The 19,717-nt window shown below is 31.1% G+C and overlaps 2 protein-coding genes across 8 annotated transcripts in view; both read right to left on the bottom strand.

Annotated features, from left to right (window-relative positions):
• LOC142323680 (uncharacterized) overlaps positions 1-5,064 on the bottom strand; it is a 55,406-nt gene extending 50,342 nt beyond the window's left edge. For all 3 annotated transcript variants that reach the window (XM_075363774.1, XM_075363773.1, XM_075363772.1), the window contains exons 1-2: positions 4,940-5,064; positions 2,439-2,695 (exon numbers count right to left, since the gene is read on the bottom strand). In XM_075363774.1, the coding sequence (XP_075219889.1) occupies positions 2,439-2,695; positions 4,940-4,993 (311 nt within the window). In that variant the 5' untranslated portion in view covers positions 4,994-5,064. The remainder of the gene's footprint in view (positions 1-2,438; positions 2,696-4,939) is intronic.
• A 3,530-nt stretch (positions 5,065-8,594) lies between these two features.
• The window catches only part of LOC142323678 (glycine receptor subunit alpha-2-like), a 58,956-nt gene continuing 47,833 nt past the window's right edge, over positions 8,595-19,717 (bottom strand). For all 5 annotated transcript variants that reach the window (XM_075363766.1, XM_075363768.1, XM_075363769.1 and 2 more), the window contains 2 exons: positions 10,465-10,670; positions 8,595-8,845 (listed from right to left, as the gene is read on the bottom strand). In XM_075363766.1, the coding sequence (XP_075219881.1) occupies positions 8,687-8,845; positions 10,465-10,670 (365 nt within the window). In that variant the 3' untranslated portion in view covers positions 8,595-8,686. The remainder of the gene's footprint in view (positions 8,846-10,464; positions 10,671-19,717) is intronic.

Below are 19,717 nucleotides of genomic sequence, written 5' to 3'. Positions count from 1 at the left end.
TAACTATTCACGCAGCTAAAAATTACAAAAATTGTGTTTTACCAAGTGCATAAATAAAAAAAAGTTTATACATACAAAATAAACAAGTATTGAAGGTCAAAAACTATAGTATGCATCATAAAAAAAGAATGCTTGCCTTTAAAGTTACATCTTGCAAACCACTTAGTGGAAAAATTTGAGTTATATAGTGAATTGGAAACTTATTTTCAGCACAACTATTTTTAAGTTTCAATTCATTTAAAGAAAACCTGTCGAAATTGTGGAAAATAATTCATAAGGGAATTATGTTTTTCACATATTTTCTTATTAGCATGATTTCAATATTCTGTAACTTTTTTTGGAGATTACTTAAAAAACAAGATGTTGTCTCTCAATGACACTGTTTAACATTTCCATTGAAGATATGATAAAGTATATATTAGAAGAAGGAATAGACAAAAATAAGATGCATAATGTTTGCTGACGATATGGTAATTCTAACTGATGGAACACCCACACTTCAAAGATTGTTAACAACCCTGAAGGAAGGAATGAGAGTATGGAATGAAATAAATACAGGAAAACTAAATGGAAGTAAACAACAAAGAAGATTTAATAAGAGAAAGTGGAGAAAAAATAGAGAATTTTTTAAATCACAGATATTTGATGACTATGGTTTCAGAGGACTGGAAGAATGCAATGTAAATAAAAGGAAGGAAATCCAACACTTCTAAAATACTCCAAGGCCCTCCAATCTCTTGAAAGTTTTTGACTGAATGGATTAATATATTTTTTACTTTTCTTTTGTTGATAATAAGATTGTTTTCAACAATTATATCCAAATTGTGTCCCCAGTCGCACACAGTATTGAACTACTGTGTGCGACACAGGTCTCCAAAAGTTGAAGATAGTTTAAAAAACCTTTTTAAACAGTTACAAGCAACTGTTAGACTAATTTAGTCATAAATAACTTTTTAAAATGCATAAAGCATTTACCCATTAAAGTTCAGTGAATCTCAACCAGTACAAAAGGGGTACTTTTATAAATTTAGATAGTAAACAGTTAAATGAAGAAGTAAAAACTTTGTACAGCATGCTTCACTAACGTGAAGCAACTACAATATTTTCTAAGGTAGCTGAGATTGCCAGCTGTTTTAATAGAACTTCTTTCATGCCTTTTCTTCAGACCCTTTTATTCACCCTATTGCTATTAAAATTATGAAACTAAGTATGTATTATAATAATGATGTTAAAACATAGTTTAGTATAAGAAGGCTTTCTATCTTTACTGAAAGCTGAGATAGCAAATATTAAAAAACAACTGTCTCATTGAAATACATAATCAGCTCATTAAAAAAAAACCTAACTCTGTTTTAAATATACTTAAACCTTAATTTATTACACATAAACTCTTAACAAAATTACTGAATTGATGAAACTGCACTACTAGGAAAAGGCAACAAACAGGATACTTTTTCATAATGCCTGCAGACTTCTTCAAATAAATTGAATCTTATAACAACAAAGAAATGCACAAGCATCAATACAATATTAAAAAAAGAAACAAGTAAATAGTTAGATGTAACTCTTTAATGCAAGCTTGTGTGAGATGCATACTATATAATCTATTTCCTCAATAATTATAAAATAATACAAGTAAGCAGGTAAAAGCTGATGTCTACCTGGGCCAAGTAAAATTCATCCACACAAATTAAGGCAGCTTGCCAAGCAGTAATTGTTACATTAAGCTAAATACTTTTTGTTTATATATTTCTCTTCCTTCATAACTTTTTTATTCTGTAAATTGAATTGAAACAATTTTTAAGTCCCATACTATATTACAGTAAAACCTTTGAATTACATACTGACCTATGAGCTAGGAATAGAAAGAACTTGGATGAGGCACTTCAAAGCAGCCTACTAACACTAGTCTTGGCAACTTTGGATGGCTGTACTAATCTTGACATAGTTTCCATATTACAGATAAATATATGAACTACACATATATGTAACATTTCCTCTTATATTAACACTGAATACATTTAAGAAAACCATGATTGTTAGTTTTGCTTCCTTTCCCATCAATCAATGCATGTCAAATAAATATACAGACTTAAGTGTAAATTACTTTTTATAACAGTAATAATATAGAAAAGTAATTCCATAACAATTAAAAATAATTTATTTTACATCATAAATCCAACCAGTTACAGTAACTTTTTATTTTCTTATTTCATTCAGTAAACTTTCAGTTGTATACGGGATGTGTACACTCTTGTGTTTGATAAAGTAACTTAAAAACATAATTTGTTTTCACTTGTAAAACACAAGGTTTTAAAATATTCATTTTTTAAAAATAGCTCGTGTAATTCCAAATTCCTTCAAGGAACATCACTGTTACTTTATTAACATCACAATAAAAATTATATTATTAAGTTAACAAAAGTTATTTTACTTACCTATATAATTGCTTTCCTGCTTTAAAGTTTTTCATGGGTTTTATACCTTCAAATACACCAGATTTAAAAAATTTATTTAACAGTTGAATTACTTGCATTTTTGTTACATCTTGACTAAAATAGGAATTTGTTTTCAGAGTACCATAGAGCCAATTGGTTGCTTCTTCACCAGTGAATGTATCGGGAAATACTCTCACATGATATCTATGTCGTTTCACGGGCATTCCATTTTTAAACAAATAAATACATTCATTCCACTGAAATAATTTAAGAAATAGAATAAAAAAATCAAATAAACAAATGAAATAAAGAAAAAAATTGAGTTATTTGGGTGATGTCAATAATGTTAATATAAGAGTAACACTAACCCTTTATAACACTGTTAAAAATTAATGGATAAATTAAAGTTATTACAAGGTGTAAGAGCATAATTATATACCAGCTTTGCAACAATACAATATGATTTTGAGGTACCAGGGTAATTTGGAAAGTTCTCGGCCTGACACAAGAGGCACAAATATGACAATAATTGTCAACTATGATGCTTTAGATGGCATGCTACAAAAAGTTTAAGAAGTGTGTGTTTAATTGCTTGATTTTTGGTAATCAAGTAAAGCAAAGCTTTGTTACTAGTTGCAGGCACCAATAAAAAGTGTTTACAAATGGTTTCCTAGATTAGATGTCCACATGAAAGAATAGACAGTCCTTCATCAGGAAAGTTCTGTATTGTCCTTCTCAGACAATCCCATAATTACTGCTGTCTAACACAATATTTAATGGATAAGACAATTGGAATTCATGTTAGACCTTTTGAAACAAAAAATGTAACTTCTGTCACATTACTACAAAAGCCCTATAACCACAAAAAGATAATACAGTTCTACGATTGTGTTTACATTATAACAATATAATTTAAGTAGTACTATTTATCTGTTGCACATCTATTTCACCTTCACAGACACTAAAGGTAGATGATTTTTCAAGGAAAAGGTTCATAAAATAACAATTTAGCTCATAAAGTTCACATCATTTATAAAAAAGCAATGCCATTTATCGAGAAGCAATATGGGAAAATTTGATCAGTATTCAAACACTACAATCTGAACAAAAAGAAATTGCTCCCGAAGTATTATTAATTATTATTTGACAGGTATTAGAGACATGGCAAAAACCTTGTCTACAAGTGGAGAAAAACTTTGAATTGCAAATGGTAGGCTGTTATAAATAAATGAATTGAAGAATTACAATTTAAGTTTTCGTTAGGTTTGTACAATGAACAGGATGCTGCATAATGTGACTACTTTGTGTATGATTCTTCTAAAGAAAAAATCCAAGTTGAAAAATCAGAAATGCATTTTAAAATTCAGAATATATTGTATGTACTTAACCTTACCAATGGTTGCATTTTGTGCAGTAAAAAATGTCCCACCTTGTGAAAACTGCAATTAAAGTGAAGTGCAGAAATGGATGTAAGACAAATAAAATTGGTGTGAACAGTATTACTGTAATTATGAAAAATCAGTCAGGAAAACATAATAATGAAGAATGTTAAATGGACCACAAAAAGTAAGCCACCTGGATGGACTTAGTCTCACTCTTTTTTCAACATATGTTAACATACTGTTAAATAGTGTAATCTTTTAGCTAAAAATGATAATCCTTGAATAAACAAAAGAATATGTTGGACTACTTTAAAAGGAATGAGATAAGGATGTACAAACATTACCATATGTAATCTGTAACATTTAAAATTTGTCAAATTGAAAATTTAATAAACAGACTTTCAAATCAAAATATTGAAAACAAAAAAAAAATCATTACAGTACATGCATTATTAATCTTTGTAATGAAAGTTTTATTTATTAATGAAACATAATTTCTTATTACAATACAACTTGGCTTTATCTTTATTACTGTCCAATAATCCTGTTTTGTTTTAATATGACGGATCCACAGTCTATATAAACGAGAATATGTTTATTTCTTTGATTTCAACAAATAAGTTTGAAGTGAGTGGGATATGGAAATGTTATATTTCCATATGATAACAAGGCTTCGAATCTCCGAATCACCCGGATCTCCGGATGAAAGGCCGAGATGCTACCACTGCCGAAGATCGGAGGAGTGGCGATGTCATTTTCAGAACATGGATCAACTATTTCAAATAGTTCTTAAATGAATACATGTTTTCTTCGGCCCATTTATTCATAAAGCATTCCTTTTAACAGCATTTAAGTAGTTAAAAAAATATGGTCAGCTAAACAAGCGTTTGAAAACAAAACCAATAGAATGAAAAAAAACAAATTGATGAATAATAAATAAAAAAACAGTAAATCGGTGTTCTATAAGTACATTTAATCCATTAGCTAATGTTTGAATTAAATGTTTAACAGCGTCTATGTTAAATAAACTATTAACTAAGAATTCTCTTTCTTATTCTATGCTATAAAGACGCTACAGTTAGCAATTTTAATCCAAAAATATAATTAATAAGTACTTACAATTTTTGTAGCTTTATACATTTTATTATTATTTCCATTGCATTTTGAATCCATTCAGTCAATAAAGCACTGAGTATTGAATCCAGACTTCAGTAGTAAACGTCATACACAATTCTTTATAAGTGATATTAACGACTAAAACACAAATTGAAAGTAATGCCAACTTGTAATAACATAAAAGTATTAGTTGATCAGAATGACGTTACGAGATAAAACTTTTTAATTGTTTGAAACTAAATCTTCAATAATTTCTTTATATTTAAAAAATACACATACATAAATACAGATGTACTTCTGAGTGAAAATAAGATGAGCATTATAGGACAAACGAAATATGGGAAATATATTATTTCGCTAACGTGTACCTACAACTTAATGAAAGTAAAATGAATAGTAAATAAATAATAAAGTAAACTTTTATTCATCATAATAGGAATGAATTAATACCATCTTTATTATACTTTTTTAGTTTTTACAATTATTTGAACCGTTTATTATACGTATCCAAATACGTAGAAGTAACGAGTGAAACTCACCGGGTTGGTCTAGTGGTGGACGCGTCTTCCCAAACCAGCTGATTTGGAAGTTGAGAGTTCTAGCATTCAAGTCCTAGTCAAGTCAGTTACTCTTACCCAGATTTGAATACTAGATCGTGGATACCGTTGTTTTTTGGTTGTTGGGTTTCAATTAACCACACATCTCAGAAATGATCGAACTGAGACTGTACAAGACTGCACTCATACGTGTCATCCTCTTAAGTATCATCTGAAAGGTAGTTACCGGAAGCTAAACAGGAAAAAGAAAAATGTAACGAGTAAACAATAGTAGTTTCAATTTTGATTCGGAAAGATCTTACAAGTTAACATACACGACTCAAATTTCAATCGTCAGTAAAATTGAACCAGTGGTACTGATCGGAAATTGAAAGTTCAAATTAAAATTTAATACAATTTAACCATGAAGATGATTAAAAACAATAGCACAGTTCAAACTTGTTGAACCAATCTCGTTAAATTCGTCTTTTGAAGAATGGTTCAATCCTAGATTCAATTATTGAAAACAAATTCACTTCTAAAAATTGTACGTGGATGACCTGCATCCTTGTTACTACCAATTTTCAATAGTTTATTTTACTTAAATATCGACCTTGTTATGGAAAGGAATTTTATCTAGTTGTGTTCATCGTTAGGTTAACACAAACATTTTAAACATAGTGGTAGATCACATTTGCGGAAAACAGACCAAAGCAAATTGTTGAGTCATAATGAAATTGTAAGGCTCAAAAAAGAAAATAGTGAATAATTTTACCTTGAATTGGCTAATTTTTTAAATTTCTGTAACTAAAAGTACGATTACAACATGCTAATAATACTTTTTATTTACAGCATAGCTCAATATAATGTCATGTATACTTATTAGAGTCCCTCAGTGGGTTGAGTGTCTCTTTCCTCTAATCCTTTTTATTATCCTTCATTCCTACCTCAAGTACTATAGTAATTACGTCAGCCACCATTCTGGAGTTGTCTGTAACTATCTGAGGCTTGTGCAAAAGGCCAAACTAATGGCTACGGTACCTATTGGATAAACTTCCTACAAATCTATTCTTATCTAAAATTGCAATTAACACTATGTTGTAGCCTCATTTGGATGGGAAATTGAATTTTTTTTCTCAAGACATGAAAGTTATTCTTGATATTTATGCCTCGATAAAATTCATAAAAATGAAGCTAGTAAAGACTTTTTCTATTCTTCAATCTTTTTTTAGTTATTATTTAATTACTTAAGCATTATTTAACATTAAAAATTGCGGTATGTGCTTATTGAATTGAAATTCATTAAGTATCTATATAAATACAGTATTTTTGAATTTGAAATTTTTTGTACAAAAACTAATAAGACAAGTGATGAAAGCCATAATAACCTAATTATGTACATAAAAAAATCGGGTAGGGCTGTGTCGCGGCGCACGGCCGTTGGGTTAACGTGAAACGTTATAGAACTTGGATGAAGTTTCTCCGAGCTACAAACCGACCAACTTATCTGTAGAGTTAAATTGGAGAGCCACCATCGTATTTTTTTTAACCAAACTGAAAGTCTCCAATGGAAAATTTTAGTTCCTTCATTTGGCCAACTACAGATAGATTGGTCGGTCTGTATGTCAGCGAGTCACTTTTAGTGTATTGGATTGAAATAAAAACGAGACATTGACTGCGTACTAAATTAAATTTTAACATAAAACAGACATTAAATGGTACACCATATTTATTTCGACGATAATTTTGTTCAACATTGGTCTGTGATATGAGAACTAAGAGACATAAGGCGTAATAAGCAGCGATAGAGGTGTTCGCGCCGTCGGCGTTCACTGAGCGCCCCGTGCCAGCTTTGTGACGCATCCGAAACAGTCTCGCTCGCTCGGCACCGGACATTGAGGTATCTGTGAGTGGTTCATAACCACCCCTTTCCAACGATATTCGTAATTTTTATTTCCGACTGGGTTTTGCACGAGCTGAGACTGAATTTTTATACTTTTTTACATGTTTACTTTAATTTTTTACACATTGTTAAAAATACACTTATTATTACTTAAATCGGTCTATCTTCACAAACACACGAATCACCGCGCTATCACGTCTAAGACGTGAGCTACACTGAATGAGAATGAGCGAGAGCGTCAGATTTCGCCGATCTGCGCTATGCCCCCTCCCCAACAACCCACTCAACAATGACGCAAACTCAAAGTCGTATCGGCGAGCTGACCATGTAAGTTATAAAAATGACACCGCACTTACGTCTCTTAGATGTCACAAGCCCGATTAGAATGATCCAGCAGCAAGGGAGTCTGTCCAGGTTCTGCGATGGAGTAGGGAGTAATAGACTCCTGCCAACTTTGCATTCCATTCCGTCTCTGAGATTAATAGTTAGGGAGTTACAGGACGATATAGATCTTTTCGTTACACTACAAATTTCTGTTCTAGTACCCGTATATGTTTTGGTGTGATTTTAAAGACCTACTTACCTTATTCTTTTTTGTATTTTTTAAAACATTTATGTAGTGCAGATTATTTTAACAGCAATATGTTCCTTTTTTTAAATGAAATGAAACTTGAAATAATTTAAAATTTTAATTTAATTTCGTGTTTATTTTAGTTTTTAATATATTAAAAATACTGAAATTTGTTTTCAGTCAGATGTATCTAACAAAATATGTTTTTTCTTACTATTCTTTGAAATACAAATCTTCTATTTTTAATTAAGAAAAGAAATGTATAAGTTAAACAATTTTTTTATGCTTAATTCACCATGCTGTTCTAAATGACATGACAGTAAAATTGTCCAAAAAGCTGCACAAAAGTTTTGAGCATGCTTTTCTTTTGATATTAGTCCCAGTGACCATGTAACATGCTGTATCAATTGATTGAACACATTACAAATGAACAATTTTCATGTTTAGATATAAAAAGGAATGGAAAAAATGGATACCTTCTTACTTGGTATTTCTTTTTTGTAAACTGGGCCCAAGGCTTCGAGGTAGACCTTCATATTAAATAAGCACAGATGACAGACTAATATCACACGTAATTCAAGGAGTGGGATTATATGGAACTGGAGATTGATAGTAAAATATAAAATCTACAAAAAGTATATTGTTTTACACTCATTTATTAAGCTGCAATGACAAACTGACTCTTATATGTATATTTATCTTCAATGGCAATGCTAATTGTAAAAGTAATTTAATGAATATTAAAGAAATGAAGTCCAATAAACTATATTTAACACAAAGAAAGAAAATGGGAAAAAGAACCTAGAAAATTTATCTATATAAACAGCAACTTCTCTACCATTACAAAAAGTAGGATATTGAGGCATCACAGGTAAAGCATTCCTGTGAGGATCCAGCTCCTGCAATGAAATCAATACAATTCTATTAATAAAAAAACATTTGTGCAGTTTAAAAATTATACTGGTTTTTTATTTTATTTTTTAGATAGATTAAATTATTTATTAAATTTTATCAGTAAGTTAATAACAATTTAAGATTAAATTTATTCTAAGAAACTAATGGCATAAACTGTTATTTAAACCTGGGGGCAGTTAGAAACAAAGTTTCTTCCATGGGAAACAATTAAGAATTGCACATATTCATAGTAAAAGAAAATAAATATGTTATTTGATTTTCACAAAATTATTTTAAAAAATCCACAACAGCTGTATTATTAAAAATTAAATAATTTTGTTAAAATCAGGTAACATATTTGTTTATTTTCTTTCGTTATGATGGATTTTCATCAAGTAACAGCTTCATCCATTGATTATATTCATAGTTATTAATTGTAATACTCTCTAACTCATGACAAACAACCAACATAGCAAAAAATAATTCTAATCAATAGCTGTTTGTACTAAACATGTTACAAAATGCTAATAAGCTGTAATTCTAATCAAGAATGAGAACTTAGGTTGTACAAGGTATTGGCTTTTGTCAGTTTTTTATTCTTGTTAGCAACCATGTGTGCTACCATAAATATTACATACATTCCTGTTACAAGGAGATTATTTCAGTAACAAGTTTTGTGCTTAATGCTTAATCTAGCATCAAATTGATAATTTTTTATCTGAATAGAGCGCAAGTGAATTTTTATATTTATCAAATATGGGTTAGTGCAATAAAGCTGTTTTCTACTTAACTGACTATTATTACCAATCTAATTACGAATAAATCTGAAACTATTTTACAAATATAAAAGCAATTACTGTACAATGCTAACATATTCCCATCTAATATTATTTATGAAAACATTAGCTTTAGAACCAATCAACTTTATATGCAAGTTAAATGAAGTTTTACAAAACTTAGTCAGAACTCAAAATGTGTACTTTCGAGTATTGAGTGAAATTTAATTTTTTTATAAATAATGGATGGATTTTAGTTATAAATAAACAGGAAAAAACTCAAGCCATCAAAAGAACCCAATTAAGAACTTGCTAAATCTCTTTTTAGAGTCCCAGGCAAAGAATTAAGAAGTTAGTTAAATCCAATTACAAAACTTGGTAGATATCCAGTAAGAAATTTGTACATATGCTCAGGAATTGGTTAAAAACTATGGTTAATTTTTTAGAAGACCTATAATGTAAATATGCTGACAATCTAGAGAGACTGGTAGATATTTGTTTATGATATGTGAGATGCTTGCAACCAAAAAAGTCATACTTTTGGAGCATCCTCTTTCTGGGTATAATTTCTGATTTGGTAGATGAAGACATTTGAATACTAGGACTTAGCAATGGATTAAATGATTTAGAAAGTTAAAGTGTACAAAAAGCATTTAAGCTGAAGAGTATGGTGCTAAGTTATCTCCTCCATATCCCTAATTGAACATTTTTATTTTACGTTGGTAAATTTGTATGATGGTAGTTTAAAATGGGTTTTTCAAATAAACTATCCGGTTTATAAAAACTATCTTGGATAGTTTATTGGTCTTTAACTGAAGTATTCATTCTAACAACAAAATATTACTGGCCTTTAAGTCGTCAACAGCTGATCTTACATCTTCTTCGGAGTAGCCTTTCATAGCTTTTGTAGCTATAGGACCCATGTAGTTGTTGACAACAGCAAACTCCATAAGTGATAAGAAGACAAACACAGAACAAGATGACATCCAAATATCAATTGCTTTTACATAAGAAACTGGTGGAAGAGACTGCTGTGACTGAGTGTTTTGAGTGGCTGAAAAATAACAAATATAATTTGTTATAATTAATAAATTGTATAGGGCCAGTGTTCCACATCCTTTTTTATTAGCATATAAATAGAAAAATATTGTAATCTAGGGTACCGCCACTTTTATTATTTTTGTCTGTTTTTAGTAATGACCATGGATACAATAAAACCACTCTTACGTTGACTTTTTTTATTCATAATTGATCAAAATGATCTTGATCAAAAAAATATTTAAGTGATAGAAAAATTTATTAACTAACTGCGATATACTCATATGTTGTGTAATGTGTATTTTAAAAGCTGGGTTTTCATATATCTTAATGAATTTTTGTATAAAATTATGTAAGAAAAATTTAACAAATCTGTGAACAAGTTTTGTTTATATCTGTAAGGTGCATATATGAAACATAAAATTATTGAGTAGGGATGTGGCTGAATATTTTAAAAACATTTTTTGATGTTACATTCACTGATTCTTACTGTTAAGATCTTGTAATTTAATTTTATTTCTATAGATATCTTTAATTGATATCAATGAAAATGTGTTGTCGCAAAAGTGTGTAGTCAAGAGCAGCAGTAAGAATTGCAAAATATATTCCATGAGAGACATTCTGAATATTTCCTTGTCCAGAATTCTCTGAGACTAGTGTTAAGCTCCATTTTCAGCACATCATCAACAAAGTGATTAGTTCTTGTAGTCACTCTTTAAACCTAATAGCAGCTGTTTTCTTTCAAATTTGGATGTAAATGATCAGGGGTGGCTCTAGACCTGTGCGGCCACACGGGATGGCAATCTAGAGGTGGAAAAAAACAAACTAATTAACTAAAAAATTTGAAAAAATATTTAGTCTGTAAATGTCAAACTATGAATATAGGCTACTAAACAAAATAATTTAATGTCTTTTATTAAGTAGTACCAAGTACCTACTTATAATAATCACTAATTTTAAGTATTATATGATCCATGCGACTCGTATACAGATTTTGGGTCTTTTCCGTTTTGTGCCTACACGCTACAGACAGTAACAGACGGAATGCCAGAAGAGTCTCAAACACACAGACTCGTATTTATATGGAAGAAACTGGGTTATGTTTTTGGGAACTGTCTGATTTTGTGTTTTTGGTAATGTCAACGATTATGCTACCTAGACAGGGCAGTAGTGCATACTTTTCAATAAGATTGTAGGTGGTGGAAAAAATGCAAAATATGTAACGGTATTCGGAGATGGTAACATACGTGATTTTTAACGATAATTTGTTGGGTATGCATGGATGAAGGGAGTGTTTGACAGATGTGGGTTTTTACCTCTCTACTTTTATTATAATATATGTTTCTTAATTGCTTATACTATAAGCATCACTAAGTTTCTTAACTCTTCATAAGTTTCTTTTGTGGTGTTCGATAGTTTATAGTAATACTATCCCAACCCACCGGGTTGGTCTGGTGGTGAATGCGTCTTCCCAAATCAGCTGATTTGGAAGTCGAGAGTTCCAGCGGTCAAGTCGTTGTAAAGGCAGTTACTTTTATACGGATTTTAATACTAGAACATGTATACCGGTGTTCTTTGGTAGTTGGGTTTCAATTAACCATATATCTCAGGAATGGAACTAAGACTGTATAAGACTACACTTCATTTACACTCATATATATCATCTTCATTCATTCTCTGAAGTAATACCTGAACAGTAATTCCCGGAGGCTAAACAGAAAAAAAGAAAAGTAGTACTATCCCAATTGATATGATGTAGGTACATTGTGTTGTGTATTTGTAAAATAAATAAAATTATCCAGTTTAAGTGTGAGTTTGGTAATACTGAAGTAACAGTATTGGGAGTAACATGGGATTTTCAGCATTATATACCAAATCTTATCTATACTTGTTTATCATAGGTGACTGATGAGTCCAAGTCTTCGATTGCTGATGCCGCAGATCATAAAGAGGAAGACAATGAGGAAGAAAAAATCTCCCTTATGCGTAGAAGACAAATCTGCTGTCCAAAAGAAGCTTTAGCTGTGAAGGTAAATTACAGAAAATGTTAATTATGTTGTCATTTATGATGTTCATGTCTATTACACAATCACTCCCTCACAAACCACAAAGACAGTGATTTACAAGAAATTCCATGCATAAATACAAAATGTTTTTGTCTAAATTTTCGGGGTGGAGTATGAAATTTCTTTTTTAATATCACTTATTGGACTTTTCTGGCAGATGTCATACACTGTGTTTATGTGTTCCATTTTTCAGTTTTGTAACTCACTTTTAAGTAAACCAAATTTGTATCAGTGATTGGGAATGTATCCATAGACTCGAAACAGTTTAGTTAGAGTCATTGAGGTAAAATATGATTATGACGTGATATTTGTAATCAGTGGTTCAAAAACCATGAAAAAAATTATTTTAATAAAATTTGGTTGGTAAATTAAAAGAAGTTTTTTTACCAACATTTTTATTTTAAATGGGCTGGTTTTAAAAATTCTGTTTTTGTATTTATCCTAGTAGTTCTGATATAACTTTGTGAAGTATACCAAATTTCAAGCATTTAGATTAAGTGAAAAATGCTACATCACTCATTGATCAGAATAAAACCTTGGATTTCTGGATATTTTAAGATTTTGAAGCTTTTAACAGAAATACTATTCAATTAATGATACCTTCTTTCTTTTTCAATTTCATCAATGCTAATAATGAAATAAATTTTAATTTTTCTTGATAAAAATAGAAGACAAGACCCCTGGATATTTTCATATTTTGACAGTTTCAATAACACAGGTTCATTTTAAATTACAAGAACTGCTTTCATTTTCAATTTCATAAAAATTGAATGGTCAATACAAATTTTGAATTGAATATTTTCTTGTACACAACTGAACTTCAAACCAGGGAATTGAACTATCAGTTTCTTAATGTTTAACGCAGTTTTCATTTTGTAAAAGTAATATTCAAAAATTTCTTGATACCTGAAAAAATTACTCTCTTACATGATTGAATAAGTTATGTACAGCAAAATTAATGATTTTTTTGTTCAGAATTCTCAGAGGAACTGTATGTGTCAGATGATCTTGGAGAATGGCCAGCCCAGATAACTGTCATTGTTCAACAAATCCTAGTTAAGCGCAGTCCAGAGCAGATTTCCAGTGTAGACTTTCCCTTAAACATAGACAATCACTGATTTAGTGCAGTTCATTATCACAGGTGGCTGAATAACAATGAAGAAGTCCAACGCAGGTGGCTAACTTATTATGTGTCGAAAAATGTTATTTTCTGCTTTTGCTGCCACCTTTTTGGCAATAGTAAAACAACTTTATCTTTAGAATCTGGTTACTGTAACTGGAAACACTTGTCTGAGATATTGTCTGAACATGAAAAGTCCCCTGGACATATGAGATCATTTCAGTCTTGGATTGAATGCAGTAAGCGGCAACAGTTGGTCAAAACAATCAATCACAAAAACCAAAGAATCATAAACAATGAAGCTGAACAATGGAAAGAAGTGTTCAAGCGCATAGTGATTATGATAGAATTTCTCACCTTACAAAATCTAACACTTTGTGGTACAACGAACAAACTGTATGCAAGAAACAATGGTAACTTTTTTGAAAATGCTAGATTTTGTTGGAAAGTTTGATGTGATCATCACTGAATATTTATGACAGATATCATCAAAAGAAATGTTTATTCACTACATTGGGAAAAACTTTAAAAATTAAATAATTGGACTGCTCAGTTTAAGAATTAAACAATACATCTTACAAGAGGTGGACATATTATTCCATCATTTTGGATTGTACCCCTGACATCAGCCACACAGAACAGCATCTTTGATTGTCTGGTTTGTCACTTGTGAACCAGGAAAAGTACCTTGCATCCAAAAGCATTTCTTGGGTTTTGTTCCAATGGAATGTTCAACTGGGGAGGCTCTTACTGAAATGCTTTTAAACCAATTACAATATTTAAAGCTGTCTTTGTGTTACATGCGCAAGCAAGGCTATGATAATGGAGCCAACGAGTGAAGTGAATAAAAATCAGTAAATACTTGTAAGAGAGTACTTATTAAGTAAAGTAAGGTCTGAAACGAAAAAGTAAGTACTGATTTTGATGAGAATAAATGTTTATTATTACTGAGAAGTTAACACTTAGTGGATTAAGTGAGTACTGGTAATAATCAGTAATTACTTGTTGCAACATAAGTAAACACTGATTGAATAACATCATCGTACGCACGGCACGTATTCATTATCGAACAAGTTGAATCATCATGCCTGTTACAATTTTTTATATTTTAAACAACTGTTAAACATTCATAGGGTTACAGATCTTGGTAGTGTTTTGTGTGTAACATCTAGCCATGGAAGCGTGCAGTGATGACATTTTTGAACGTGATGATGATGAAACTCAGTTTGAGGAGCCTATTTCTGGTATATAAAATGAACACAGTCGAAAATGTTTAGTTAGTCTTTTTAAAAACAGTATAGTGATTTTAAGTAGATCAATGATACTGAAAATAGTATCAGCTAAAGAAAAAGGATGGAATTTAATATTGTTAGAATATGAGAAAAACTGGACAAAAAGCAAGTACAGAAGAACTTAAGAAAATCGTTAATAATATAAAAACAGAGCTGAAAAAAAAGACTGATAAAGTGCTACAGGCAACAGAAAAATCAGTTTGCGTGACTGGGAAAATGAATTTAATGAAATGATGAAGTTCCAAGATAACCCACTAACCCTTAAAGTTCCTGGTGAAGTATGTGTTGGTACATCAAAAGACATAGACTTTGATGTCTCTGCTGGATCAAGTAGCAACGATTCTTCCACTTCTGGACAGGACTCTTCAAAAAATATCAGAAAGAGAAAAACTCTAGACTTCGAGACTGAAGAAAGTTTGAAGTTAACTATGCCAGACTACAGAAGATGGTGCTACTAAAATAACTTAGGTTCATTGAACTGCAGATGAAAAAAGAAGAACGTATAATGACATTTCTGAATGAGTCGGAGAAAAAGCAAGAGCCATCAGTAGAACAGGAACTCTGTCAATCTTATTCTATAGTTTATTGGCCGAATGAAATTTGCAGTTTTTCAATAAATAAATAGACTAATAAAACGTTTGTATACCTTCCCTACTCTTTCCTTTTAAAATTATAAATCAAATAAATAGATAAAAAATAAGAAAGAAAAAAAATAAACAAAAACATGTTAAAAAAAGAAAAAAAGAATGCGTGTGACTTTTGGGGCTGCACGTTTGTTAGAGCACAGTAAAAAAATTATGTGCTTGCAAAACGCACTCACAGGTAGTGTGCATGTTCAAAGTCGTAAGGTAAGGTCACGCATAGTCCCCAACGATTGACCTAACCCACCTGGGTTAGTTCAAACAAGTGCCAAAGTCCAGTTGTAACCACAACCTGATTTTGTGTATGTGCATTTGTTCACCACAAAAATTATGAATTGGTATTTAATGTTTTTTTTTTTTTTTAATGTTATCATTTATTATTGTTATTTTTTCCTTTTTGTAGGGGGTAGGGATTTAAGGAATAAAATAAGGTTTATTAGTTATCTTTACATTGTAATTATCCGCTGCAAGTGCGAGTATGTCAGCAATTTCTTTTTGTTTTTCCTGCCCTCTCCGTCTCAGAGTTATTTCCCCATCATCTTTGTAATCTAGTGCTTCTTCTGTAAATTCATTTTCTATAAATTCTGTTTCATAATTATCATTTAAATGCTTCACAAAATTATGAAGCACTATACAAGCAACAACAACTTTGGGAACATTTTCTAACTTAATTCGCACAAGATTTCCAAGTATAGGGAATCTTTTTTTTAACTGACCGAACATTCTTTCTGTTATAACTTGTTCTTTGTAATGATGACTGTTATATACTTTTTCTTCTCTACTTGTTGTGAAAATAAATGGTGTGAGCACCCATGGCGAAATCCCACACCCACTGTCAGCCAAGACACACACTGATCCCATATGGGCAGATAGAACTTTACGGACTGAGCTTCTTCTCCATATCCTACTGTCATGCATACTTCCAGGCCATGATGCACCTACACTTGTGAATCTTTCTGTAGCGTCGCAGGTTGCCTGTACATTAAAGCTTGCATAACCTTTCCTATTTATGTAGGAATCTCCTAATTTTGATGGTTTTGTAATTTGTACATGAGTGCAATCCAAAGCGCCTATAACAGTAGGAATTTTAAAGCGCGATAACGACTTACTTTTCTTGCGCTTCATTAACTTCTTCCATAGTTTCAGGAAAATTAATCCACTCCGCAGCCCATTCATTAACTTTATTTAGGACATAATTAAACATTTTTCCAACAGTCGTCCTGTTAACCCCGAAGTCTTCAGCAATACCTGACTGATAGCCAGGATCACCGAGATATTGCAAGAATATTTCCATCTTCAAATCCAATCTCAAAGCACCACTTCTTGTTTCACTACTTTCATCTAAAAATGTCTGTGCTAAAACCGCTACAGATTGTTTTTCAAAGCAAAGTAACTGTTTGTATTTACTTGGACTAATTTTTCGTTTGCTTTTTGTATACTTTATACTCACGCGTTTTCATAAAAGCTGCCATATCTGTAAAACAAAGAGTTTTAAGTCAGCACAGGACCAACCTGAAATATGAGCAAGTAAATACTGAAAAATATCGATAAGTATTTGTTTTATTCTCATAATTTCAAGTAAGTACTGAATACCGCAAGTATCCACTGGTAATTATAAGTGAATATTGGAGTTGCAGGTAAGTACTAGCAGAAGTCAGGTAAAGTCAACACTATCAGTAAATACTTATTTTTTATTCTCATTTTCTTCAGTGATTACTTGAAAAACAAGTAAAAGGTTTTACTGATTTTTATTCACCATAGCCAATATGAACGGGAAACATGCTAGAGCACAAACTAGAATCCTTACTTTGAATCCTTGAGCATTTTTTGTACCGTGCAGTGCTCACTCTCTAAACCTTGTTGTGAATGATGCAGCTCTTTCTTGTACTGAAGCTGTAAATTTCTTCAGTACAGATCAAGAAGTATACAATTTTTTTTCTACTTCAACCCACCAATGGCCTATGTTAAAAGAATCATGTGACTTCTTTGACACTAAAACCCCTAAGTGAAACTCACTAGAAGAGTAGAATTGATGCGATAACTCCCCTGAGATACCAAGCTGGCAAAGTTTATGATGCCTTGTTTGAGCTTTCCAGTGACTCCAGAACAGATGCCTACAGAAAAAAACACTGCACTAAGCTTCGCTAAAAAAATCAGGAGTTTCAAGCTTGTCTGCTGTCTTCTGTTGTGGCACTCGGTTCTGTTCAGAAATAATTTGATCAGTAAATTGTTGCAAAAACAACAATTAGACATTTCAAAGGCTATAGAACTCATTGACAAAGTTTCTTCAAAACTTATTTTGAAGAAATGAGGAGTAACAAAGGATTTGAGATGGTACTTGTTGATGCTAGGGAAGTTGCCGAGACTCCTGAAATCGATCCATCCTTTAAAAGAGAGGCACAATATGACATAAAAAAATAAAGAGGCAGTTTGATTATGAGTCTCAGGATGAACCTCATCTTGATCTAAAGGAAGCATTCAAGAGGAACTTCTACTTCTACTTTATAGAATGATTTTTTCTTTGGTGGCAAGATTCACTTAACTTCATCAACACCATGATATTTTTGGTTTCATGTATGACATTTAAAGTGAGGAAAACACTTTTGAAAAAATGTGCCAATTTACAAATTGCACTAACGAACGGAAGTCATACCAACATAGACAGCTTTCAACTTTACCAAGAATTGTTGATCATTATATCCATCCTACTGAAAGACTGTCTAAGGGGACCAATGGAAATATTGGTTCCCTTGTCTGTATTTATTACATTTTTTCATTGGTTTGCATTTAACATCCTCCTGTTTAAATGAAAACTTCCCAAACTTGTATGTAGCCTTCATAATTGCCCTCACTCTCCCACTCTCACACTGTGGTCTCAGAGAACAAAATTTTTCAAAACAAATTCATCAAGAACTACTTAAGATCAAAAATGTCTCAAGAATAGTTGGTTGGTTTGTTGTTGATTCCAATTGAATATCAAATTCTCCAAAAGATCAATATAGATGAAATAATCAAAGATTTTGCCAAGTGTTACTGTAGTTCTAAGTTGTCCTATATGTTTGAATTCTTTATAATATTATTTATAGATGTAAGTTGACTAGTACTTCTTAAAATCATTGTAAAAATTTACCTTAATGATAAGTTGTATATTTTATTATTTGTAAATTTTCAAGGTCCAAAATGTTCAAGTAATTTTTCTGAATCTTTTTCCAATATCAGTAATTGATTAACTAAGTGAATAAAAGCTGCCAGTACTATTTATAGATAATAGCAATGGGCATACTGTATAAAGAAGTTCATCATCATTTGATGGCTTAGTAAGGGTTCCTCTATACACAAGTAAAAATTCAATACCAAATATGTATGAGAAAATGAATTTTTTGTATAGAAAACCCATAAATATCCGAGTAGTATTACTGTCCTAAATTTAACAAGTAATTATTATGTATAAATAATACTGCTATCCTGAAATTAAGAACTAATTATCTCTATAATGGAAGGATATGTTGGAAAGGAGATAAGAGTATTGCGGGGGGGGGGGGTGAAGTGAATAAAAGTCTTGCATGGGTGAACATTTTGTCTTGAGCCGCCCCTGTAAATGATTCTCACTCAAGTAATGCCTGAATTGTTTGACAATTTCGCTGCAGATAATCTTCAGGTTTGACAGTACTTCATAGCTAGTACTGATATTTTCAAAATCAAAAGTTTGCAAGTTTATAAAATGCTGCTTGTGACTGTTTTCAACAATAGATTTAATACATTTTAGGTTTTTATGAATGATATAGTATTCTCAAAGAACTTCTATTTGTGCGTTCTAAAACTGAATGTTAGAATGATTTAACTGTTAAATAGTCTTTTAATTTCTAGTTTAAACCAATTGTAATACATTTTATTTTAAAACTAAAGTTAAAAAAAATCAATCTGGGGATTCTTTTTGTTCTAAG

This window comes from Lycorma delicatula, chromosome 4 (genome assembly GCF_047948215.1).
Source record: "Lycorma delicatula isolate Av1 chromosome 4, ASM4794821v1, whole genome shotgun sequence".
Taxonomy (NCBI): domain Eukaryota; kingdom Metazoa; phylum Arthropoda; class Insecta; order Hemiptera; family Fulgoridae; genus Lycorma; species Lycorma delicatula.
Note: the sequence above shows the minus strand (reverse complement) of the source record. Positions and strands in the feature narration are given on the sequence as shown.